The sequence below is a fragment of the Trifolium pratense genome, linkage group LG6 (assembly GCF_020283565.1).
Source record: "Trifolium pratense cultivar HEN17-A07 linkage group LG6, ARS_RC_1.1, whole genome shotgun sequence".
Classification (NCBI taxonomy): Eukaryota; Viridiplantae; Streptophyta; class Magnoliopsida; order Fabales; family Fabaceae; genus Trifolium; species Trifolium pratense.
In genome coordinates, this window is record NC_060064.1 from 23,812,135 (window position 1) to 23,837,106 (window position 24,972).

The 24,972-nt window shown below is 34.3% G+C and overlaps 6 protein-coding genes and 1 non-coding gene across 12 annotated transcripts; 1 reads left to right on the plus strand and 6 right to left on the minus strand.

Moving 5' to 3' along the window:
* The first annotated feature begins 783 nt into the window (after nt 1-783).
* On the plus strand, nt 784-4,337 carry LOC123889380 (probable WRKY transcription factor 33). Of its 2 annotated transcripts, none has more exons than XM_045938682.1 (5): nt 784-1,231; nt 1,332-1,517; nt 2,520-3,136; nt 3,250-3,411; nt 3,671-4,337. In XM_045938682.1, exons 1-5 carry the CDS (start codon nt 962-964, stop codon nt 4,101-4,103), a joined length of 1,668 nt encoding a protein of 555 aa, XP_045794638.1. In that variant the 5' UTR covers nt 784-961; the 3' UTR covers nt 4,104-4,337. The 2 variants fall into 2 exon arrangements, with proteins under 2 accessions (XP_045794638.1, XP_045794637.1); XM_045938681.1 differs by having other exon boundaries at nt 2,523-3,136.
* LOC123889382 (CASP-like protein 4B1) lies at nt 4,301-11,463 on the minus strand. The gene is made up of 3 exons (XM_045938683.1): nt 11,016-11,463; nt 10,757-10,892; nt 4,301-4,700 (listed from the first exon to the last, which is right to left on the minus strand). Exons 1-3 carry the CDS (start codon nt 11,282-11,284, stop codon nt 4,503-4,505), a joined length of 603 nt encoding a protein of 200 aa, XP_045794639.1. The 5' UTR covers nt 11,285-11,463; the 3' UTR covers nt 4,301-4,502.
* Nucleotides 11,464-13,048: 1,585 nt separating this feature from the next.
* LOC123891592 (soyasapogenol B glucuronide galactosyltransferase-like) lies at nt 13,049-14,806 on the minus strand. The gene has a single exon (XM_045941487.1). The coding sequence runs from the start codon at nt 14,748-14,750 to the stop codon at nt 13,293-13,295; it is 1,458 nt and encodes a 485-aa protein (XP_045797443.1). The 5' UTR covers nt 14,751-14,806; the 3' UTR covers nt 13,049-13,292.
* A 2,179-nt stretch (nt 14,807-16,985) lies between these two features.
* LOC123891945 (soyasapogenol B glucuronide galactosyltransferase-like) lies at nt 16,986-17,834 on the minus strand. Its single transcript, XM_045941807.1, has 2 exons — nt 17,795-17,834; nt 16,986-17,482 (listed from the first exon to the last, which is right to left on the minus strand). Exons 1-2 carry the CDS (start codon nt 17,832-17,834, stop codon nt 16,986-16,988), a joined length of 537 nt encoding a protein of 178 aa, XP_045797763.1.
* A 32-nt stretch (nt 17,835-17,866) lies between these two features.
* LOC123891594 (soyasapogenol B glucuronide galactosyltransferase-like) lies at nt 17,867-20,105 on the minus strand. The gene is made up of 2 exons (XM_045941488.1): nt 18,227-20,105; nt 17,867-18,180 (listed from the first exon to the last, which is right to left on the minus strand). The coding sequence occupies exon 1, from the start codon at nt 19,718-19,720 to the stop codon at nt 18,266-18,268; it is 1,455 nt and encodes a 484-aa protein (XP_045797444.1). The 5' UTR covers nt 19,721-20,105; the 3' UTR covers nt 17,867-18,180; nt 18,227-18,265.
* Nucleotides 20,106-20,833: 728 nt separating this feature from the next.
* LOC123891595 (RAB11-binding protein RELCH homolog) lies at nt 20,834-24,058 on the minus strand. Of its 5 annotated transcripts, XM_045941489.1 has the most exons (9): nt 23,518-23,823; nt 23,021-23,143; nt 22,793-22,925; nt 22,523-22,724; nt 22,340-22,442; nt 22,123-22,263; nt 21,902-22,025; nt 21,635-21,750; nt 20,834-21,522 (listed from the first exon to the last, which is right to left on the minus strand). In XM_045941489.1, exons 5-9 carry the CDS (start codon nt 22,424-22,426, stop codon nt 21,463-21,465), a joined length of 528 nt encoding a protein of 175 aa, XP_045797445.1. In that variant the 5' UTR covers nt 22,427-22,442; nt 22,523-22,724; nt 22,793-22,925; nt 23,021-23,143; nt 23,518-23,823; the 3' UTR covers nt 20,834-21,462. The 5 variants fall into 5 exon arrangements, with proteins under 5 accessions (XP_045797445.1, XP_045797447.1, XP_045797446.1 ...); XM_045941491.1 differs by adding an exon at nt 23,908-24,058 and having other exon boundaries at nt 22,340-22,724; nt 23,021-23,570; XM_045941490.1 differs by having other exon boundaries at nt 22,340-22,724; nt 23,021-23,570; nt 23,720-23,829.
* Nucleotides 23,708-23,810, minus strand: LOC123893410. The gene has a single exon (XR_006803505.1). It is a non-coding gene; the product is annotated as a U6 spliceosomal RNA (small nuclear RNA).
* Nucleotides 24,059-24,972: the final 914 nt, after the last annotated feature.

The following is a 24,972-nucleotide window of genomic DNA, read 5'->3' on the forward strand; positions in this document are numbered from 1 at the left end:
CAGACATTTTAGTCTAACTCCGCTATTGAGTGATGGCTCAGCGATAAAGGAAGGAGGGCATTAAGACAAATTGTCTTAGACCTCCAAAAATATAAAATAAGTATTTAATATTTTAATAGACACAATTATTTGGGCATAAAATTTAGTCACATACACACAAATAAAAAAATCTAAAGAAAATTAAATTTGTCACGTCAATTAATATCACTTAAATTCATTTCTCTTTCATTTTTTTCACTTGTTGTGAGTGTTCCTAAGAAAAAATATTTGTGTTTGTGCCCATATAAACATTACTAGAGTTTAACTCTGTACAGACTGATCCAAAACAGAAAGCGACATTGGAATGATTCGAACTTGAGCTCTTGAAAGGAGGACATTCCAAAGTCTCAAACTTTAACCACCAAATCAACCTATATAGATTAAGAATATATATTTTCTATCTTTTAATCTCAATAATCTATAAAAATAACTTGAAAACATACATCCTAAATAAAAAAAAAAAATGATGATTTATATATTTAAACTTGCGCTCTAGTATATCAATTGTTGGTATAATTTGTTATGTAAAGTATAACCTCCCTCTCTAGTTAAAAGTTAAAAGATAATCCACATGGCTCTCTCTCTCTCTCTCTTTAAGGCTAGTCAAAGCCACAATTTCTTGACTATTGACCAAGTATAGTTATTGATATTCCACGGTCAAACAAATCTTCAGCTTCTCAGAAACTACATATTGCATGACTTTTGTTACTCCTTCCAACAATCATTCACCTCTCTCCTTTTCTATATCACACCACTCTTGTTTCCTTTTCTTACATCATCAAAAACATTTTCTCTTCAATATATATATTCAAACCTTTTCTTCATCATTTCATAACTTAACAAAGACTTCATTTATAAAATTCTTCTTTTGACTAACATAAACACAAATTTTTTCTCATTCTTTCATTTCTCCAACAAAAACATGACCATGGATGAACAACAACATCATCATCATCATCATAGTAACTGGGAAACTTCTGAACTAAATAATAATATTAATAATAATAATAATAATCATAATCATAATCATAGTCTTAATCACCTTGTTGAATTTAATGATGTTCCTAAATTCAAATCTGTTCAACCACCTTCTCTTCCTCTTTCTCAATCACCTTCTTTTCATCTACCTTTTTCATCTACTTTCAGCCCATCTGATTTTTTGATCTCACCTTTCTTTCTTTCTTCTCCAAATGTAAGTTTTTAACTTTTTCATGCTTTTTTGTTTATGAAAGTTTCAATTTTTATGACATTTCTAATTGTGGGTTGTTTTTGTTTTATGTTTTATGTTTTAGGTTTTTGCTTCTCCAACTACTGAGGCTTTTGCTAACCAGAGCTTTAACTGGAATAAGAACAGTTTAGAGGAAGAAGAGCAACAACAAGGTGATAAGAAAGATGTGAAAAACTACTCTGATTTCTCTTTTCCAACTCAAACAAAGCCTGATTCTGTTCTTCAATCTTCCTCAGACATGTTTCAACTGGTAAGCACTTTTTTTTTTATGACTTAATCTTTGTGTGTTTTGGCTTATTTTAGCTTATGTACTAGCATAAACAACTGTTTGAAAGATTTATGGAAATAGCTTATGACTTGTTCATAAGCTGTTTTTAGCTTATTTTTGTAAGGTTTGAAGATGAAAACAACTTATAGTTTATATGGTAACAATTTTAACTTTATCCTTTATCATAGAAATAGATTATACATAAGAACTTGTATGATGTCCATGAACTTAGCTCAATTGGTAAGACTGGTAGAGACATGATATTATATATGCATGAGTTGAGATTCGAACTCTGTTACTCCATAACAGTTTTAACGGTATCCTTTGTCATAGAAATAGCTTATACATAAGAACTTCTATGATAATTGGTTATAAGATACGTTTCTAATTAAGTTGTTTATCGGAAGAGGGTCTTAAAGAAGTACTACTCCGTCCCAAAATATAAGCAAAAGGAGGTCAACAAAAGTGAATGTATTTGGACTAAATTTTAAAGCAAATACATCAACTTTCATTGACTAATTTTTGCTTATATTTTGGGACGGAAGGAGTATCATTTTGTGTGTCGTATATTTGGTCTAACATTATTGGCTTGTGGGGTCAGTTTAGTTTTGTTTGCAGTTTTTTATGTCCTTTTAAATGATCTTTTTGTTTGTTCTTATCTTTTTGTTTTCTTTTTCTTGTTTTAGTATAAAAAAACACATGTTGAATATTTCAAAGATGGCTAAAAAATTGACAAGCATCTTCATTCTCAAGTATTGGTTGAAAATATTTCAATTATGTTTCTATGCTTTGATAAATAAATTAATAGACGATATTACAATGATTATCATGTTGAATAGTCACAAAATCTCACAGTAAAACAAGGTTTAGTTTATTGATAATACCTTTGAATTTGTCATTCATATCATATAGTTTTAATCTAAATCTGTATTATAATTATAATTATAATTCTAATTAAATTAAATTATTGTTTTACTTGAACAGCAGGAACAAGCTAAGAAACAAAACATATGGAAATTCAATGAACCTACAAACCAAAACGATATTTTATCCGAAAGGACAGTATCGGAATCTGAATTCCAACCAACTCAGAACTTTTCCTCAGAATTGGCACTAATTAAACCAGAAACACATAATAGCTCAGTTAATGGATCTGGTTATTATAATTACAATAACAATAACTACAATAATGCATCGCAATCCGTTCGAGAACAAAGGAGGTCAGAAGATGGGTACAACTGGAGAAAATATGGACAGAAACAAGTGAAAGGAAGCGAAAATCCACGCAGTTATTACAAGTGCACGCATTTGAATTGCTCAATGAAGAAGAAAGTTGAGAAGGATTTGGATGGACAAATTACTGAAATTGTATATAAGGGAACTCATAATCATCCTAAGCCTCAGTCAAATAGAAGAACAAGCTCTCAACCATCTTCGTCTTGCACTAACTCTGGAATTTCTGATCAATCGGTGATGGATCATGTTTCCATACAAGAAGATTCTTCAGCTTCCGTGGGAGAGGAAGAGTTTGAGCAAACATCACAGACCAGTTATTCTGGTGGAGGAAATGATGACGCAAATGGACCGGAGGCCAAAAGATGGTAAGATAAGCAAACTAAGTTTAACAACTTCATTTATATGATTTTAGAATGAGATTTAATAGTACCCTTAGTTTAAATGGAACTAATTGTGATTCTAATTCTTATTGTTGCAGGAAGGGTGATAATGAAAATGATGTCTATTCTGCCTCGGCTAGTAGAACTGTTAAAGAACCTAGAGTTGTAGTTCAAACTACAAGTGAAATCGATATACTTGATGATGGCTTTAGGTGGAGGAAATATGGACAGAAAGTTGTTAAAGGAAACCCAAATGCAAGGTAATTAATTGACGAAAACACAAAACTTTAGTCAATGGTTCTAAATTGTGATTGCGGTTACGCTGCAAACGTTTATATTGTGCTAAAATGCATGCAAATGTGCAGCCACAATTATTGTTATGATGTCCTTACAGACACATCTAAAACTGTTGTATTGTGGCTTCAATTGAAATTGTGGACTGCAATTTAGAGCTATAAATACATTTCGAGTGTTATAATTGCCAACGCCTTAACTTACTCATTTTTTTAAAATCTGCAGGAGCTATTACAAATGCACTGCCCATGGTTGTACAGTTCGAAAACACGTTGAAAGAGCTGCACATGATATCAAAGCCGTGATCACAACTTACGAAGGGAAACACAACCATGACGTACCAGCTGCGCGCGGTTCTGCAGGTTATAACATGAACAGAAATTCTATGAACAATGCCATCGTACCGGCGCCTATTAGGCCCTCAGCAGTGAATTGCTATTCTAATTCATCAAGTTTCACAAATTCATTTTATAACAAGACCGGGCTGCCTACAAACGGAAATCAAGAATCATTTCGACCGGACATGTTGCAGGGTAATGGAAATTTTGGATATTCATCGGCCAATCATTCACAATACTCAGATGCTGGATACTTAAAGGCCAAGGATGAGAGGAAGGATGATTCATTCCTTCAGTCTTTTCTGTCAAAAGACTTCTAAATCTGGGACCACAGCTTCATATATTATGCTGCATATCTTTTTGTATAGAATGTAGGATTTTAGTTATTCTTCTATTCATAGGAATAGAAACAAAGAATCATCAATATTTACAAGGATATACAAAAAATGAGTATTAACTGATGAATACTATTATTCTTTTGTTGTATGCGTAGGAAAAATGTCAATAGAATCTCAAGTTGAAAAAATTATATATTATTTCTATTTGTGTTTGTATATCAAATCAATATCATAATCTTTCACTGTAACATACACAACCAAAGGGAGGAGAATCTTGAGCCTGACTCCCTTTCACAAGAATGATATACAGATAAATGTGATGATTTACAGAAAAGTAAATTGATGTATGAAACAATAAATGGAGAATTTTGTTGTAGTTGTTCAAATATAACTATAAGATTGAGTTGATAGTTTAAAGCCAGAAATGACTGCTGATACTGCTAAGCAAAAGAACGCGAAAACCGACATGCTGATGGCTGCAGCTGAAGCATCTGTAAATATATTGTCCGAACCTTCCCTCATTCTATTTGTTAGTGGAATTGCTGAAGATGCTGATGATATCAAAAGATATGCCATTATCTGCAACCAAAAAAGTTTGTCAATATTCAAGCTCAGATCAAGTTGCTAGCATTTCATAGTTTTACAAAAGCAAACATAACATTATCGAAGAGTTTAGTCATAAAATTTTTGAATAAATAATTGTATATAAAGCTTTGAATTATTCAAAATGAAGCTTGTACACATACATACACCAGTCATCTGAATTACATGGTTGTCAAATTCAAAAGGATTTTTTTTTTTCTCTACATCAATAAATCAAGTCAACTGAACTTTCTCTCCCATGTGATTGTATTTGAACCACTTGAAAGGTCAATGAAACTTGAAGTTAAATGAGCTTTCATTTTCACTTCTTACATAAGAGGAACTTCAGAGAGATGTCACAAGTTTTCAAACCAGTCTCTTTCACAATGGTTATAGGCTTATAGCTCAATGCCTCATGCAGAGGCTAAAGCCAAGTTGCAATGCATCTTATCAGCACCTCAAAGATTAATTAGTTTTGAAATCTTCTAAATAAAATTAAATCTAGTCTGAAAATGAAAGGTCATTTTTTTTTTCTTAAAAAAATCCCACCAAAATCTTCTACACAAATATGAGATAAAGTAACCTATCAACATGATTCCTACTCACTATGTTTTTCTCCATATAAATGGATAAGAATCTAATCTAACATCAGTTGCTATATATCTAAGATGATATAAGGGCCTATCAAATATAGTTTATAAAGTGTATTTGTTGTCTTCTTAGCCTAAAACTTATGAGAAAGCTCAAAAATTGAAGATCTTGTTGGGGAGACCGAGAGAGGGTCGGGAGTAAAGCTGTAAGAAAAAACAAAGGCTATTATAAAGTGGTGGAGAAGAAGGTTAGAGAAACTAGAAAACTAGAAAGACAATAAAGTTTTGGAGGAAGAAGTTATGTTGCTAATTGTTTGATGATACAAGGTACATTGTGAACTCCTATTTATAGTAGAAGGAACAACTACTTAGCTTACATGCATGAAGACAAGTGTCAAGAGAAATACATGCAACATAACAAGTGGTAAAGGAAGTACATGCATCTATACAAGTGGTAAGGGAAACTACATGCAATAATACAAGTGTGATACTTGCAACAAGCCAAGTGTATCACATACAAAATGTTATGGAGGGATCCTACAATGGATGGGCTTGGATCACAATGGATATGGGCTTAAGAAGAACATCAATTTCTAACACTCCTCCTTGATGTTTTTCTTGAATACTCCAAGCATTGACCTCAACTCTTCAAACTTTCCCTTAGAAAGAGCTTTAGTCATTATATCTGCAATTTGATTTTCTGAATTGCAATGCTCCAAACTGATTTCCTTTGACTTTTCAGCTTCTCTAATAGCATGATATTTAACCTTGATGTGTTTGGTTCTTCCATGTTGGACTGGATTCTTTGCTATAGCAATAGCAGATTTGTTATCCACCCATATGACAGTAGCTTTGCTTTGAAATTGTCCCACATCTGATAAAATCTTCCTTAGCCAAATAGTTTGATTTGTTGCTGCAGCAGCAGAAATATACTCAGCTTCAGCTGATGATTGGGCGACCACTTCTTGCTTCTTTGAATTCCATGAGAACACAGCACTGCCAAATGAGAAAACATAACCAGAGGTACTTTTCGCATCATCTACACTCCCAGCCCAGTCACTATCTGTATATCCTTGGAGGTCTCCACTTTCATTTTTCAAGAAATGAAAACCATAATCAGTTGTACCCTTTATATACCTCAAAACTCTCTTAGTTGCACCAAGATGAACTTGACTTGGAGAATGCATGAACCTGGAAAGTAAGCTAGCAGCAACATTATATCAGGTCTTGTTGCTGAAAGATACAACAAACATCCAATTATACTTCTATAAATAGAAGCATCTGCACTATTATCACCATCATCCTTTGATAATTTTTCATTCACAACCAGAGGTGTGGAAACAGGCTTGCACTTATCCATATGAAACTTCTTTAATACCTCCAAAGCATATTTCTTTTGTGAAATGAAGATTCCAACATTTGACTGAAAAATCTCCATACCAAGAAAATATTTCATTTCACCCAAATCTGTCATCTCAAATTCATTCTCCATAGCTTGCTTGAATTGACTTAGAGAATTGGATTCATTCCCTATAACCAACAAATCATCAACATACAGGGACACTATTAGCTTCACTTCATTCTTCAACCACTTAACATACAAAGTAGCTTCATTTTCACTTCTTTTAAAAACACTTTGCAGAAGATAGCCATCAATTCTACTATACCATGCTCTTGGTGCTTGTTTTAAGCCATAGAGGGCTTTGTGAAGCTTGTAAACTTTATTTTCACTTCCTGCAACCTTAAAACCTTCAGGTTGGTCGACATAAATGTCTTCATCAAGCAACCCATTTAAAAAAGCTGATTTAACATCAAAATGATAAATTTTCCAGCCCAATTTTGCTGCTAAGGCAACCAACAACCAAATTGTATCATGCCTTGCAACAGGTGCAAAAGTGTCTGAAAAATCAACACCATGTTGTTGAAAATAACCTTTTACCACCAATCTGGCCTTAAGTTTATTTATAGAACCATCAGGATTGAGTTTGGTTCTATAAACCCACTTAACACCAATAATCTTTTGATTTTCTGGTTTGTCTACAAGCTGCCAAGTTTGATTTTTCTCTATCATCTTCATCTCCTCCTGCATGGCAACTTTCCATCCTTCAACATTAGCAGCTTCAGCATACTGTGTAGGCTCTAATGTAGCTATATTGCACCTTGCATAAATATCATCCAAGGTTCTAGTACCTCGGATTGGAAAATCATCATCACTATCATAGTTTGAATTTTCATCTTCCAAACTATCTTCAGCAGGCAATACCTTACTTGAACCTTCTGCTTGACTCTTCTCCCAATTCCATTTAGAGTACTCATCAAACTTCACATCTCTGCTAACCAGAATTTTTTTTGTCTCCAAATTATAAATTCGATACCCTTTAGAGTTACTGCTGTACCCCAAAAGGATACCAACCACAGATTTGGTTTCCAATTTATCTCTTTTCACACTTGGAATGTGAACATAACACACGCATCCAAATATTCTTAAATGTTCAACAGATGGCTTTCTTTCATACCATGCTTCAAACGGTGTTTTTCCTCTCAAGGCTTTGGTAGGCAACAAATTCAACAAGTAAACTGAGGTGTTTACAGCCTCAGCCCAAAAAGTTTTAGGAATACCTTTCTCAAAGAGCAAACATCGAGCCATCTCCATGACTGTCCTGTTCTTCCTTTCACTCACTCCATTTTGTTGAGGAGTGTATGGAACAGTAAATTGATGGTGAATTCCAGCTTGCTCACAAAAGGTTTTAAATTCCCCTACTGTATACTCAGTTCCATTATCAGATCTGAGCTTTTTAATCTGATAATCAGTCTCTTTTTCAACCATAAGTTTGAAACTCTGAAATGCAGGAAACACATCTGACTTCTGCTTAAGAAAAAATACCCAGCTCATCCTTGTAAAATCATCTATAAATAACAGAAAATACTTGCTGCCATTTAAAGACGTCGTTGGCATCGGACCACACACATCAGTGTGTATCAGCTGTAACTTTTTAGAAGCTCTCCAGGTTGATGCATCGGGAAATGCCAATCTACTTTGTTTTCCATATTGACATACATCACACATGTTAACAACATCTTCGATGATTGGTAAATTTTCAACCAAATCATGAGAACTCATTTGTTTCAAGGTTGAGTAACTAAAGTGACCCAACCTTTTACGCCACAAGGAGGAATCATTAACACTACTTGGAAAAGCATGCATGGTTTTTTGCTTCCACTCAATTGGAAAACTTTTACCCCTCATTTCAACAGTCATTAACTTAGATCCAGAAGGATCTAGAATAGTGCATCTCTTATCTTTGAAATGCAATGAATAGTTCTTCTCCATCATTTGCCCCACACTTAAAAGACTTTCATTTATTTCAGGTACAAATAAAACATCTGAGATATATTTGATACCTGAGGGAGTTTCAACAGCTACAACACCTTTTCCTTTGACATCAACATGTTCTCCATTGCCAATAGTAACTTTAGAGAAGAAGGACTTATCAAGTTCCTTAAAAATGCCAACATTATGAGTCATGTGATTGGTGCACCCGCTATCTATTAGCCATGTTTCTTTGCTACTTCCGGTTGAATAGCAAGAAGCCATGAATAATTGCTCATCTTGTTGGTGGTGTTCGACAACTTGGGCTTGTTGTCTCTGCTGGTTTGCTTTGTTTTTGCAAACCTTCTCCACATGACCAAGTTGATTGCAGGCTCTGCATTTAACATCTGGTCTATACCAACAATGCTTCTCTAAATGAGTATCTTTTTTGCAATGTTGACAAGTTGGAAACTTCTTTTTCCAGCTCTCTCCTTTGTTGTTGACATCCTCCTTTTTTCCTTTCCCTTTCTTCTCACCAAAAGGTTTTTTCCCAAAACTATTGTAGCTTTGGTTTTTACCTTTTGTGTTTGCCACAAAAGCACCTTCAACACTTTCTTCCAACCTTAAAGATCTTCTCTGCTCAGTAGCTTGCAAAGCATTAACAAGCTCTGCAAGTGTGATTTGAGAAAAGTCCTTAGTTTCTGAGAGAGAGGATATTTTTGCTTCAAACCTCTCTGGAAGACACACTAAAATTTTTTCCACAACTCTTTGATCACTGAGATCCTCTCCCAACAATCTGATTTGTGAAACCACCTTCGAAATTCTCTCAGAAAATTCTCTAACAGTTTCGGTTTCTTTCATTTTTAGTGCTTCAAACTCTCTTCTCAAGTTCAACACTTGCATCTTCTTTGTTCTTTCACTCCCTTGGAACTCTTCCTTCAGCTTGTCCCAAGCTTCTTTTGTAGTCTCAAGATTCAAGATCTTGATAAATATATCATCATGTAAAGCTGCATGTATTATGGCAAGTGCTCTTCCTTCTTTTGCCACTTCCTCATTGTGATTTCTTATTTGAGCTACTGTTGAGTTGTTTGGAAGAGCCGGTGGGGTGCTTCCATTTTCCACAACATCCCATAAACTTTGAGCTCTCAAATAAGTTTTCATTTTTGCAGCTCACAAATGATAGTTTTCTCCTACAAACATAGGAGGAGGAGGTAAAGAACTATTGTTGGAAGCCATTTATGGTGTATAAAGGTTTTTTTTTTGAATGTTTTCTTGCTGGTTTTGTTTCCTCACAGACCCGTTAAGATCAATGAAGCTCTTGATACCATGTAAGAAAAAACAAAGGCTATTATAAAGTGGTGGAGAAGAAGGTTAGAGAAACTAGAAAACTAGAAAGACAATAAAGTTTTGGAGGAAGAAGTTATGTTGCTAATTGTTTGATGATACAAGGTACATTGTGAACTCTTATTTATAGTAGAAGGAGCAACTACTTAGCTTACATGCATGAAGACAAGTGTCAAGAGAAATACATGCAACATAACAAGTGGTAAAGGAAGTACATGCATCTATACAAGTGGTAAGGGAAACTACATGCAATAATACAAGTGTGATACTTGCAACAAGCCAAGTGTATCACATACAAAATGTTATCGAGGGATCCTACAATGGATGGGCTTGGATCACAATGGATATGGACTTAAGAAGAACATCAATTTCTAACAAAAGCAACAAACATGCCAATGCGTCAGGATCAACAAGAAACCAGACAACACATGTTTACCCAAAAACATCTTGAGACATTGAAAATACGAGTCACCTCTTTTATATATAATATATCTAATATTTAGTCGATTTATAGTTGATGTGAGACTAACCAATGACTCGAACCCAATGGACACACATTTCGACCCAAAACTATTTAAAAAGGTTAACTAACCGGTCTTCATACTTGATGACAATTAAGAACATGAGATTTTAACAACCTAAATCCCTTGTACTCTAATCAACACATTGGTTTTCAGAGAATTGAATGCTAATTCAACACATGAGCATGATTCATGACTCTCACTCACACTACACACACACTATTCACAGTATCATAGACACATTGAAACTAATGTAACACCATATAGAAATGAATTGACATTACAAACCTGATCACCGAAAAAATCAATTATAGCTGCTACACTTGGTTTAATCAATGGTTTTCCTTTAGAAAGTTCTTGAATTTGACGAAAAGCTTGAGCACCAGTATACAAACTCGACAAAATCGCAATTGCCAGCAAATACCTACATCAAAATTCATCAATTCATCATCACCCCAATTGAACATCAAACAAAGAAAAAATCAAATTTTGATCCAAACCCATTAATCTAAACACAAAATTATGAAAAGGGGTTGAGCATTTTTACCTATACTCTTCATATCTATCGAAATCTCTCCAATCACCATGTTTATTGCTAGCCATTGCAAGGAATGAAATCAGAGAGAAAAGCAGAGCGATCCCTCTTAATCCCAATGATCCTCTCTTTATCAAGTCTTCTCTCTTCCACCGCTTCAATATTCCGGCAATTCCTCCGTTCGCTGTTGTCTGATAGTCTCTATCCGTCGTAGGTGGCGCAGTTGGTGGAGTCTGGATGTGTATATTCGGGGGAGATGAATTTTCCTCAATGTTCGACATTTTTTGAGGATGTTTTTGTTGTTAGAATGAATTGTAGTATTTGATGAGTTTCTCAAAGTTTTAGATTCAGATATGAAGGAGGATTGAATTTGAGAAAAATAAGATTAGAACAAGGAACCGAAGTTTGTTTTGTTTTTGTTGGGTTGTCTTTTGGTTTTGTTAAGGTTAGTTTCGTGTGTGTGTGTTACATATATGTTGAGCTGGCACTATATCGGTAAAATCGTTATGGAATGGAAGTTAAGTAAAGAGGTTTCCAGATAAGAAAGAAGTATTACAAAAGCATTGCCAGCTGGCTTATACCAGTTCAGAGTACATTGATTGGATTTCCTAGTTCTTACCCGTCCGATTTAGAAGGAGATCCTCTCCCTTCACTTTTTCCTTTGTTACAATCATGACCATCTATGAAGCGATGTGACACGATACCGATACGATATGACACCGATATGGTGATACGAGAAATTTTTCAAAATTCCCGATATGATATGTTCGGAATACGTTATTTAAAAATTAAATTTAAAATTAAATATATAAATACATAACATATAAACATAACTAAAATCGATAATGATAAAAATTAACATTCAAATTACTCAAAATAAGAAAACAAGTGACAATTACATATATTAAATTAAATACTACACAAAAAGAGGGGTGGGATGAGTAGCTCAACTGAAGGTTCAGAGTTCAAAAGCGTTAAGGAGTTGGAGGTCTAGAGTTCAAACCATGATAAGGAGAAAAACTAATAAAGACATAGTTGGTAGCATCATACTCTAACATTCAATACTTAAGAGAAAATACGAATTGAATCAATCTCCTCTCCTACGTTTCCATCATCAAAGAACATTAATTGTCCGATACTTTTTCGATCGATACGCGTATCGGAGAAGTATCCGACAAGTATTGGTTATATTTTATTTTAAAAAATAATATTAATTGCCGATACTTCTCCGATACGATACGTCTCCGATACGTGTATCAGAAAGTATTGGACGAATATCAGTATCGAGTACGTATTAGACATGATACTTTGCCATTTTTGGAGTATCAAGGCTTCACAACATCTATTTAAATTGTGAACAGTAACTTATATAATAAAATAAGTGATGAATAGAGTTGTAATTGTATTTTTTTTTTGTCAAGAGAATTGAAATTGTTTTATTGTGGTTTAAATTAATTGTATGGCGTAGATGGTCGAATATCAAATCAACAGTTTAGATTTACTATTTCATGAAGTAGTGTGAAATTTGGACCACGGATTATCTTGATATTGTTTCATATCATACCATTCAAAATGCACCTTTTTTTTATTAACTCTTTGGTTCTCATGAAAGGGTCTGATAATTTAGAGTTCGATTACGAGGTAAATAAATTCTGACAAAAAATTGTTCCTACTAGGAATTAAACTTGGATTCTCTTGAACGATTCGATCTAGGAGAAGTTTGTTAACACTATCTTTTGAATACTCTCTAATATTCATTATCTAATTGAATGAAATTCATGTCTATCTCACCACTTTATATGCGATCTATTTTAAAATGAGGGACCAACAATAATTTCAACCAATTAGAAAGTAAATGTACGAAAGAATGTTCAGAAGAGAGTCTTATCACTCCTCTTTTTTACATTCATCACCTCCTCCTACTATGTGTGACTTTCATTTCACATTAAGATTGATCTCATATACTACACCATTTCTTTTCTTAGGCAGTATAAATTGCATTCATCTATCATTATATGTTTTCAAGATTTTTAAGTGATCTCAGGTGCATGCAGCTAGCTGTGTTTCTTGTTCATATCTTCCATTTCATATGTTGTGAGCAACTTCATTACATAAAAGCAAAAACAAAATTGCAAAGAGAAAATAGACTCAACATTTTCTACATTGAAAATAGACTCAAAGCTAGCATCCTAAAACTAAATTTCAAAGAGAAAATACTTGCATAATACTCTTTCTTATTAGCAACATTAATAAGAAACCTTATTCATTATTCCTCCATATTCATTTCATTTACTTAGTTTTCTCAATCTGTCTTGATATCTTCAATGATTTAATCTCATCTATGAACTGTATCAAATTGTTGTAAGAAGATCCACCCTCTTCAATACTCTTCCTAGCTTCATCACAAAGTTTTCTTGCCCTTCTCCTAATTTTTCCACTCTCATCTCCTCTTCCCATCAACACTTCCACAGCCTTTGCAATCTCTTCCCTTCTCACCACATCATCATCACCTACACTAGGCCAAAACTTGTTCACTTTTGATCCAACTGAAACACCAATCTTCAAAATATCAACAAGTAACTTCTCATTGTAAAATTGCTCAGCAAACATTGGCCATGTAATCATTGGCAAACCAACACTAAGGCTTTCGAGAATCGAGTTCCAACCACAGTGAGTCACAATTCCACCTGTTGCAGGATGATTCAATATCAGAAGCTGTGGTGCCCAATTCCATATGATGTACCCCTTTTGGCTTTCTTTCATCCTTTCCTCAAAATCTTTAAGAAAATCGTCTTCGTCGCCATCTTTTTTCCTCACAACCCAAATGAAATTATGGCCTGAATTTTCAAGTCCATAAGCTATTTCAACAATCTGAGCATAAGATAGCCTAGTCAAGCTTCCAAAACTTACATATAACACAGAATCATTTTCCTTTGAGTTAAGCCAATTTAACAATTCTGAATCTACTGCAATGTTTTCAGTTTCACCATCCTTGTTAATCCATGTTGAAACTGGTCCTACACTCCATGTTTTGATCTTCATTGTGATTTTGTAAAGTTGCTCATAATCACTTTCAAGCTCATGAAAGTTATTGTAAAGTGTTCCATAGCTTCTGCTTTCTGATTCATATATGACATCCAAAAAATCGGAGAAACCACTTCTAGTTCTAAGGTATTCTTCTAGCTGCAGAGAGGTAATCTCAATGTTATGTGGAATTCCAGGAATTGAAAATTTTTGAGAATCAGAAACTAAACCCTCATGAGGCTTATACTTTCTGATAAAATGAACAGCACAGCTTGAGAAGTAGCTTGAGCTATAATAGTAAATCCTCGGAACACCGAGTTTTGCAGCCGATTCAACTGTCCAAGGATAAAACATGTCTGAGACTATACAATCTGGTTGGAGATCTTGAAACAGAATTTCAATTTGCTCTTGAAGCAGTGAAATTCCATGACTGATTTTACCAAGCATTTCTAAGGAAGTTCCATCTTTGACATTTTCAATTCCTTCTGGAAGACCAACTTGGGCTGAAGGGAATTTAATAAGCTGAGTTTTGATGGAATATCCAGAAATGATGTCGTTGTCTATGGATTTCTTGAATAACAAGGCATTGGCTTGTGTAGTGATAATGGTAACATTAACACCATGTTTTGCAAATAGTCTTGCTGTGTCAATCATAGGGTTCATATGACCAGGTGTTAGATATGGTAGAAAAATAACATTGAGTTTTTGGGATTGTGATTCCATCTTTAGATGAGAAAACAATACTCAAATTTTGTTTCTAAACACAATTTGTGATTCTGCCTTTGTTTAAATGTTTCTTATACAAGTACTTTCAAGTGGTAAGTGATATTAATTTTATATGATCATGATTAGTTGGTACTAGAGTTTGAATATTTTTGTTTTAATTATTGAATTATATATGATCATTATTAGGTTGAGTTGAATGGCCACGTTGGTTCTTGTTTCTTCTGTTTGTTCTTAAGAGCAACTCCAATGGGCGTTACTTCACATGCGTTCCTTTCGAGCATGGCATTTCGAAAAATGAGTATTTTAAAGGATCACGATGCATTGCAGTTGGTAAATCACAAAGTTACACACAGTTTTAGATCTCAGCCGTCAATTTCAAATCGGTCGGTTCGTATTACATGTTAATTTAATCCGTACAAATCAATCTCAACCAATAATATTAGAACGAACGGTCCTGATTAAAAACAGCGTAAAATCGCGTGAAATATTTACTGCAGAAAATCTTATTCGCATGAATGAACTTTGAATGAACTTGAATTAAAATAAATAATATGTTTGTTACTTTTTTTTTTTACCACAAACCTTGCACCATTGGAGTAATAAAATATTAATATGTGAGGTAAAACACTGAGACCAATATAAGTTCTTTAGAGTTTCACCTTTGGAATAAAAAATGAGTAATTTGTTTTGAAATGATGTGGCTACAATGGAACCCACAAAATACTTTTGTGCAAGTTTCACTATTGGAAATGTTCGAAATCTTAACATTATTGGATGCTTCTTTTATTTTATTTTATTTTATAGTGGCATTGAAATTAGTTTATAAGTAATGTTTTTCTTCTAGCCATCCTTGGAAATGTCTCCTCTTGTTTGTTCATTTCTTGTTGTATTTGTTGGTATAAGGACGGTTAGATTAGTTTAACAAGTTTTGAAACTTGAGTAGCATAGTTTAAGTTGAAAAGGTCAACTTTATTAACACTGTGTCATGACTGTTTCTGTTTTCACAAGAAATGTGGTTAATTTGATCATCCACATTAAAATAGAAGGATTGATTTATGGTTAGTAGTAACTTCTTGTTCTACATTTTAGTGTGCCCTTCTGACCATGAAAGACTTGCTATTTTAGTCAATATTTGGAGAAACTGTCTTTTCGCTATGCATGGCAACGAGGTGGGGAAGACATAGTTTTCGCCCTCCCCAAACCCAACCAATTCCTAACGGAATAAAAAGTATAACTCCAAACCTATACCTGGCTGGGTTAAAATATCCCATCCCACCCACCCGCACATGAATTTGGATTGCATTTTCGTATTTTTTATTAAAAGAAAGTTAAAAACTCAAAATTATTTTGTTTCAACGATATGAGTATTTTAAATAAAGAAAAGCAAATAGAGAAAATGTGTTTAAGAATCAAACTTAAAAATAAACACATGAATAAACACCATGAAAGAGTTTGTTTAATGATTTATAATTTAAGAGAGGTAAAATGTAGTTTCGATATAAGTGGGCGAGTTCGGGGACAAGTCCAGGGTGGTGGATGATATCAATGTTCTCATTATCCACCTCACCCGTCTTTTAAAATTGGGAGAAACCGAACCAAACTCAATCAATTTAATTTTTTCTCGTCAAAGTCGGGGGACTCGGACTGATACTCGCGGATACAAATTCTATTATAGTGTCATGTATACTTCTCTCAAAATCTCTTTTTTCTTTTTCTTCTTTGCATAAAACTATTCCTGAATCACCGATTCTGATTCTGAAAAGCATAAAAAGATGATTATTCAAATAAGGATGCAAATGAAGACAGTGGAGACTGGAGACCTTATAGTTTTGGGGCTTTAACTGCAAGATTATGATTCAGTTTGAGAAATATAAAGACTTCCATTATACAATGAAAGTTGCTGCCATGTGACTAAGATATCACAAATGTAAGGTAAGGTAACAACTCTATGCACAAACCGGATTGTACTTTAATGTTCCATGTTAACACTCGAGTCAATAAAACACTGCTATTTGTGGTAAAATGTTACATGGACATTTGATATGGCCTGAGTTTCCATTTATTTTCCTCATAACCCAAATGAAGTTATGGCCTGAGTTTTCAAGTCCATGAGCTATTTCAACAATCTGAGCATGAGGGAGTCTTGTTAAGCTTCCAAAACTTACATACAACACAGAATCATTTAGCTTTGAATTACGCCAATTGAGCACTTGCTGAAACTGGTCCTACACTTCATGCTTTGATCCCCTTTGTGCTCTTGTAAAGTTTCTCATAATCACCTTCAAGTTCGTGAAACCTGTTGAAAAGTGTTCCGTAGCTTCTTCCCTCTGATTCGTATATTGCATCAAAATAATCTGAGAGTTCATTCCCTGTCCTCACCCAATCTTGTTGTAGAGAAGTAATCTCGATGTTATGTGGAAGATTAGGAATTGAAAAACTATCGGTATCAGAAACTAAATTCTCATGAGGCTTGTGCTTCTTGATAAAATGAGCTGTACAGCTTGCGAAGTAACTTGAGCTGTAGTGGTAAATCCTTGGACTGCCGAGTTTTCCAGCTGATTCAACTGTCCAAGGATATAACATATCCGAGACTATACAATCTGGTTGCATTTCCTCAAACAGAAGCTCAATTTGCTCTTGGATCATTGCAATTCCATGAATGATTTTGACAAGCATTTCCCGGGAAGTAGCATCTTTGATGTTTTCAACTCCTGGTAGACCAACTTCAGCTGAAGGGAATTGAATCACACATGTTTTGATTGTAGCATAGAAGTATGTCTATGACTGTTTCTGTTTCGACAGCATCAAATTTGATCAAATTTATTGTCAAACTGCATAATCACTCTTAGTTTTATAAGGATTGGTATATTTAAGTGCTTTAGTTACTAATTTTCTTTAATTAATGAATCGGTGAGAAGGGCAAAAAATTTAGGCTTCGTGCGGGCGAAGATGGCAGTAGTGTGGAGCCTTGCATTTCTGAGTATTCTGAATCTGTTTTTTTTACTATAGGATGATAGTTACTTAGTTCAATTTTAATATACAAATCCTTGGTGCTGTCAATACAGAAACAGATATAGACATGTGTTTAACTATTTGAACATAAAATATGCTACTCAAACCATAATAAAGTAATCTAATTGTTCTTGTAGACTAACACTTACAACAAGAGCAGACAATTCCGAAGTTAATTTCAAAGGGTTAAGCATCAACATTTTCTACATTGAAAATAGACTCAAAGCTACCATCCTAAAAGTTAATTTCATAGAGAAAATACTTGCATAACATTCCTTTGTTTTTTTTTTTTTTTTACATAGACGAAATGACAAACCATTGGAAACTCACTCACACAAAGTGGAGGGACCGGAATTCGAACCCCAGTCATAACGTCCGACCTAGCAATTTCAGCATTTCTGGCAGTTGAGCTAAGATTTGTGGACTGCATAACATTCCTTCTTATTTGCAACATTAATAAGAAACCTTATTCATTATTCCTCCATGCATCTCCATTTCATTTACTTAGTTTTCTCAATCTCTCTTGATATCTTCAATGATTTAATCTCATCAATGAACTGTATCAAATTGTTGTAAGAAGATCCACCCTCTTCTATACTCTTCTTACCTTCATCACAAAGTTTTCTTGCTCTTCTCCTAATTTCTCCACTCTCATCTCCTCTTCCCATCAACACTTCCGCAGCCTTTGCAATCTCTTCCCTTCTCACCACATCTTCATCAATGCTAACCCAAAACTTGTTCACTTTTGATCCAACTGAAACACCAATCTTCAAAACATCAACAAGTAACTTCTCATTGTAAAATTGCTCAGCAAACATTGGCCATGTAATCATTGGCAAACCAACACTCAAGCTTTCGAGAATCGAGTTCCATCCACAGTGAGTCACAATTCCACCTGTTGCAGGATGATTCAATATCAGAAGCTGTGGTGCCCAATTCCATATGATATAGCCCTTTTGGCTTTCTTTCAATGTTTTCTCAAAGTCTTTAAGAAAACCGTCTTCGTTTCCATCTATTTTCCTCACAACCCAAATGAAATTATGGCCTGATTTTTCAAGTCCATAAACTATTTCAACAATCTGAGCATAAGAAAGCCTAGTCAAGCTTCCAAAACTTACATATAACACAGAATCATTTTCCTTTGAGTTAAGCCAATTTAACAATTCTGAATCTACTGCAATGTTTTCAGTTGCACCATCGTTGTTAATCCACGTTGAAACTGGTCCTACACTCCATGCTTTGATCTTCATTGTGGTTTTGTAAAGTTGCTCATAATCACTTTCAAGCTCATGAAAGTTATTGTAAAGTGTTCCATAGCTTCTACTTTCTGATTCATATATGACATCCAAAAAATCTGAGAAATCACTTCTAGTTCTAAAGTAATCTGGTAGCTGCAGAGAGGTAATCTCAATGTTATGTGGAATTCCAGGAATTGAAAATTTTTGAGAATCAGAAACTAAACCCTCATGAGGCTTATACTTTCTGATAAAATGAACAGCACAGCTTGAGAAGTAGCTTGAGCTATAATAGTAAATCCTCGGAACACCGAGTTTTGCAGCCGATTCAACTGTCCAAGGATAAAACATGTCTGAGACTATACAATCTGGTTGGAGATCTTGAAACAGAATTTCAATTTGCTCTTGAAGCAGTGAAATTCCATGACCGATTTTACCAAGCATTTCTAATGAAGTTCCGTCTTTGACGTTTTCAATTCCTTCTGGAAGACCAACTTGGGCTGAAGGGAATTGAATGACACATGTTTTGATGGAATATCCGGAAATGATGTCGCTCTCTATGGATTTCTTGAATAACAAGGCATTGGCTTGTGTAGTGATAATGGTAACATTAACACCATGTTTTGCAAATAGTCTTGCCGTGTCAATCATAGGGTTCATATGACCAGGTGTTAGATATGGTAGAAAAATAACATTGAGTTCTTGAGATTGTGATTCCATCTCTATGAGAAACTTTAGATGACAAAACACTACTCAACTTTTGTTTCTAAACACAATTTGAAATTTGTTTAAATGTTTCTCATACAAGTTTCAAATGGTAAGTGATATAAATTTTATATGATCATGATTAGTAGGTTCTATAGTTGAATGTTTTTGTTTTAATTATTTAATGACTAAGCCGGTTCTTGTCGTTTGTTCTTGAGTCTTATACATTATTGGAAGTTTATTTTATTGAAATTTATATGATCATTATTAGTAGGTAGAGTTCAATGTTATTGTCTTAATTATTTAATGACCAAGTTGGTTCTTGAGTCTTAATACTATTGGATGCTTCTTTTATTTTATTTTATACTGTCAGTAGAATTTCTAATGGAATAAAAAATAGAGCCTCAAACCCATACCTGACGGGGTTCAGGTATTCCATCCCACCCACCCGCACATGAGACTCTACTTAAAAATAAACATATGAATATAATCTAAAAGTTTGTTTAATGGTTTCTAATTTAAAAGAGATAAAATGTAGTTTCAATTTAAACGGGCAAGTTTAGGGATGAGTCCGATGTGGATATTAATGTTTCCATTACCCGCCTCACTGGGCTCGAACGGATACTCGCGATTCTATTCGGATATGGATTCTTTATTTTTTTTCTATTCAAGAAGTCTAGTGACTAGAATAAGTGGGAGTTGCCATGTTTGAATCACAGTCCTGCATATTACATGTAATGTCCCTGCCGACTGAGTCATACTTACAAGAGACAATTTTATACTTACTTTTTTAGCATTTGAATCAGTGTTCCAGGAATAGAAGGAAAAGAAATTTAATTTTTTTTGCTCTTGTTACTCATACAATCTTTTTCTTCATTGCATAAAAATATTTCCAAAACACTGATTCTAATTCTGAAAAGCATAAAAATATGATTATTCAAGTAAAGCTGCAAATGAAGACAGTGGAGACCTTAGTTTTGGGGCTTTAACTGCAAGATTATGTTTCAGCTTGAGAAATATAGAGACTTCCATTATACATTGAAAGTTGCTGCCATGTGACTAAGAAATCACAAATGTAAGGTAAGGTAACAACTCTATGCAAAGCTCAATGCAAAGCAGTATTATACATGTTAACACTTGAGTCACTAAAACACTGTTATTACTTATTTGTCCCGTAAGTAAAGCTCAATGGTAAAATGTTACATAGACATTTGATATGTTGGAGTGCGAGTTCGAGTCCATGATTCCCCACTTATCAACACTTCGTCTGTGTGTGTGTGAGTTTTATAGTTAGGCTCCTTAGAATGGAAAAAAAACTGCTATTTTTATATGACTTAATACTGGTTAAGTAACTTAAGTTAGTTGGTCACCAACTAACTTTATAACTACATTTGTATTTGGGTAGTTGGTCCCCGATGCCGTGTTCAAACTAAAATACTAGTGAATACAAAACTACTCTAAATGTTTGTTATGTTGCACTATATGATAATGAGAGACTCAGAACTTAAGGTGGGCTGGTCCCTCTTCCTTGCATTGCAGCATTCAAACGAAGGAAGCAATAAGCAGCACATAATTCATACAAATGTGGGAAATCCTAACTCCATCTACTCAGTGGAGGTTATGGCACCTCAAGGAGTAAAAGTGCTACACAGATCCAGTGCATCCAAGTCTTTCAAAGAAAAGCTACAAAGATCCATACATTACAGTTACCAATCGGGATACAGAAAAACTACAAAACTGGTAGATCCATGTGTAGATTACATATTTCCAATCCATGATTTTTTTTTTTGAATCTTATGACAACAGAACACGGTTATCTGGTACAAGTCCAAAGCATTAACGCTATCAATCAAACCTTAACTTGAACAACAAAGTATATCTCAAAAGAATTTAGGCATGCCAGAGTAATATAATTTTTAATGAGCAAACCTGTAGCATCCAGAGCACGGATTGCCTCACAGAATGCATCAGCTCGCTCTCGTCAACACATAAATCTTTTGCTGCATTCGGCATTGCTGTAAGTTGGAAAATCTTGGACAAAAGATGTATGTCAAGTTAAAGAAACAAAAACACTATTTCAGAGACCTTGGAAGCCAACATACATACCACGCATAGACTAGAAAAATGAGACACAAAAATGTCGGGACATTAATTACTTCTCCAAACAGTTTTTTCCAGAAATAAGGTTAAGGATATAATCTCTAAGTCTTTCTATTGTATGTGGTACGGCAATCACCAACGCACGAATAACAGCAATAGTAGCTTCGTGGGAACCATCTTCAAGAAAAGCATCCATTTGAACACGTATCTTGTCAACAATCTGGAAGATATTTTATTTGATCCGGAATTTGAAATGAAGAGCTGCATTAACATCATAACTTCAACAGAAACCAGGGATAAATACTAGTAGCAGATACCATCTCATTTTTGAAGTGCTGAGCCACTGCACCAAATGCATCTATGCTGGCATGCTTTACATTCGGGTTTTGATCAGATCCAAGAGTAACTAGAGCAGGCAAAACATGAGTTGAAGCAGCCTTTGCATCAATATATGGAACCTATTAATTAAGAAGCTATCTTAGTTTTTGCATTTGTATGAGATGCATCTCGAAACTAAGAAAGCAGCACTCTTACAATAACTTTCAGCAGATGGGCAGCATTTATTTTCATGCACATGTTAGAGCTGATCACCATTTCCCATAATATATTAAATACCAGCATTTATTCTTCATATGTGCTGCATTATAAAGAAAGCTCGTAATGAATTTTGGACAAAAATACGTTGAATTTTAAAAATGTTTGTGGTGATAATCGAACCAAATGAAGCGGATAGCATTAATAATATCAGGAGTTTGCTTGGTTGATCGATTTTCCATGGAATTATCTTCTAGTAGAAGCTTCCTTAAATATCCAGCTAACTGTTCATGTTTTCCAGGAGCACTCAAAACACCGGCCAACAGAAGCGGTAAGACACACATTGCAGAAAGCCTGTCAGCAACGGCAGATCTTGGCCTCAAACCTACAAGTGAACGGTCAAATATGAAGCAATTATGTAACAAAATAAATTCACAGGGAAAAAAATGTTACCTTTAATTCTTGAATGGATAGCAGTAGGAAAAAAAGTCAAGTCTGCGTCATCCCCTACTGCAGTTAAAATTACCGGTAGCATTATGCATGTCACATAGGACTCCCCAAAACATTCAGATACATATAACAGAAACTGCATTTACATAGGTTATATCAGCAAAAACTGAGAAATAACTTTTGTTAGAACTCATGCAAAATTTGAAAAACTTCAAAGGAAAGGCAAGCAACCTTCGAAATTCGGCTCCGTAAATTATCTTCTTTTTGTGGCAACAAGCAGGCCAGCTTTATCAAGTTTGGAAAACACTCAGCATTTTCAACAAAACGTCTACATTCCAGCATTGATCAACAAATCTTGAAAATAAGTTCATTTACAAAGGTTAAATAATTGGTCCTGCCAATTTTTAGTCAAAAAATCTCTTCTTTACTTCTGTTCAGGTATTAATTTTTTTTTTTCTCAGACAAATTTTCCTAGAACAGTTTCTCATGAAATTTTCCAAAATCATGAATGAAATCTAACTTGTTATCTTTCCCATAAGGTATTACGATATTCAATTCAACAATCACAGAAAGTAAATAAACATTCAAACAAGCCACTTGGTTTGGTCGTGGTGAGGGATTTGGGTAGTACGCTATAGGTCATGGGTTCGATTCCCACTCATCTTAAACAAAAAAAAAAATTTCAACCAAAGCAAAATTGATTCAGTCTGCAAAAGAAAAAAAAAAACCTAAAATTAGCAGTTGTCTGTAATCTTCAATACTTTACACCAACAGCTTCAAACTGCAAAAACGAAAAACCCTAAAATCAGAAACAAAACTTCAAATTAATGCAGACATTAAGAGGGAAAAATGGAGATGAATAGTTCGGAAAACGCAGATGAAAAGAGAAAACAGAGAATTCGAAGAAAAAAATGGCAAAAAAATTTGGACCATTTCTCGATTTGTGCGTGTCATCCTTGCGCAGGGGCCATGCTAATCTTCTCTGTATCGTTCCAATTTTATCGGATGTCCCCGAAGGGACGAACTATTATGTGTTCTAGCATTACATAAACACTTTAAACTTCTTTCATTTAAGCGATGTGGGACTATTATAGTGAAAAGCTAAACAACGCACTTACCAACTGAAGCGAGCAAAATACATCTTTCGGATCTTCCCTTCCATTGCTATGATTGTGATTAAACTGTAGAGTTATAATCATACAAAAGAAGAAATCACTAGATCCTTCAGTCACCATTCCAAACATACCATCAGTGCCAAAGATACTCTCACTGTTTGACAATTTTCATTAAACAACTGCTTTGTCAAGTAGTCCAAAAAAATATGAATAAGTGGAGTGTTCGGGATTCGAACTCCGGTTCTGCATTTAATATTGCGATAGCCCTACCAACTGAGTTAAACTCACAGGGACTTTATGGATTTAAGTTGTTTTATACATAGTTACATACTATAATATCTCTCCAAGTAAATATTTATGAAAATATATTTTTTTTCATAAAAATAAATAAATTAAATGATGTGCACTCTTGTCTCATGCAAGGTCAGAGAGAATCATCAACCCCATTGATGATTTATAGTAGAATTTGTCTATAACTTACCAATTGAGACAATCGTGACTAGAACACAACTGCACAAGTAAAAATTCGTGTAAGTGGAAAGTTCATCTATATGTACCAATTGCAATTTTATGAAAGTTTTCTTATGAATACGAAGATAGTTTAAAAACTAACATTATAATGTGTTTTTTTTGTTGTCAAATAGTCCACTGTCGAGAATCACATGTTCGAACATGCACCCCACACACATCAAATAGACCACTACTGTCACTAGAATATTGACCTCTACTTTCTATCTTAAACAGCCTTGAAGAGGTTCTCAATCTTCAATTATCTAATTTTAATGCTTCAATTTCTCATTGTTTCCGTGAGGTTAATTGTTGTGCGAATTTATTGACTCGCCACCTGGGGTCCTTAATTTGACTTTCTCTTGAAGAATAATTGTATTGGTAGTCCTTAGATCATGAACCCTGCAATGCACGAGTGTTTTTTATTTTATTTTTTATCATATAGTCTTGTGATGCGATGCGAGTGATCTATGTCAGATGATAATGATATTTGTATGAGACAGTATTAAGTGAGATACTGACTGACAAACATTGTAACATTATCAAATGAGCTGTTGGTCA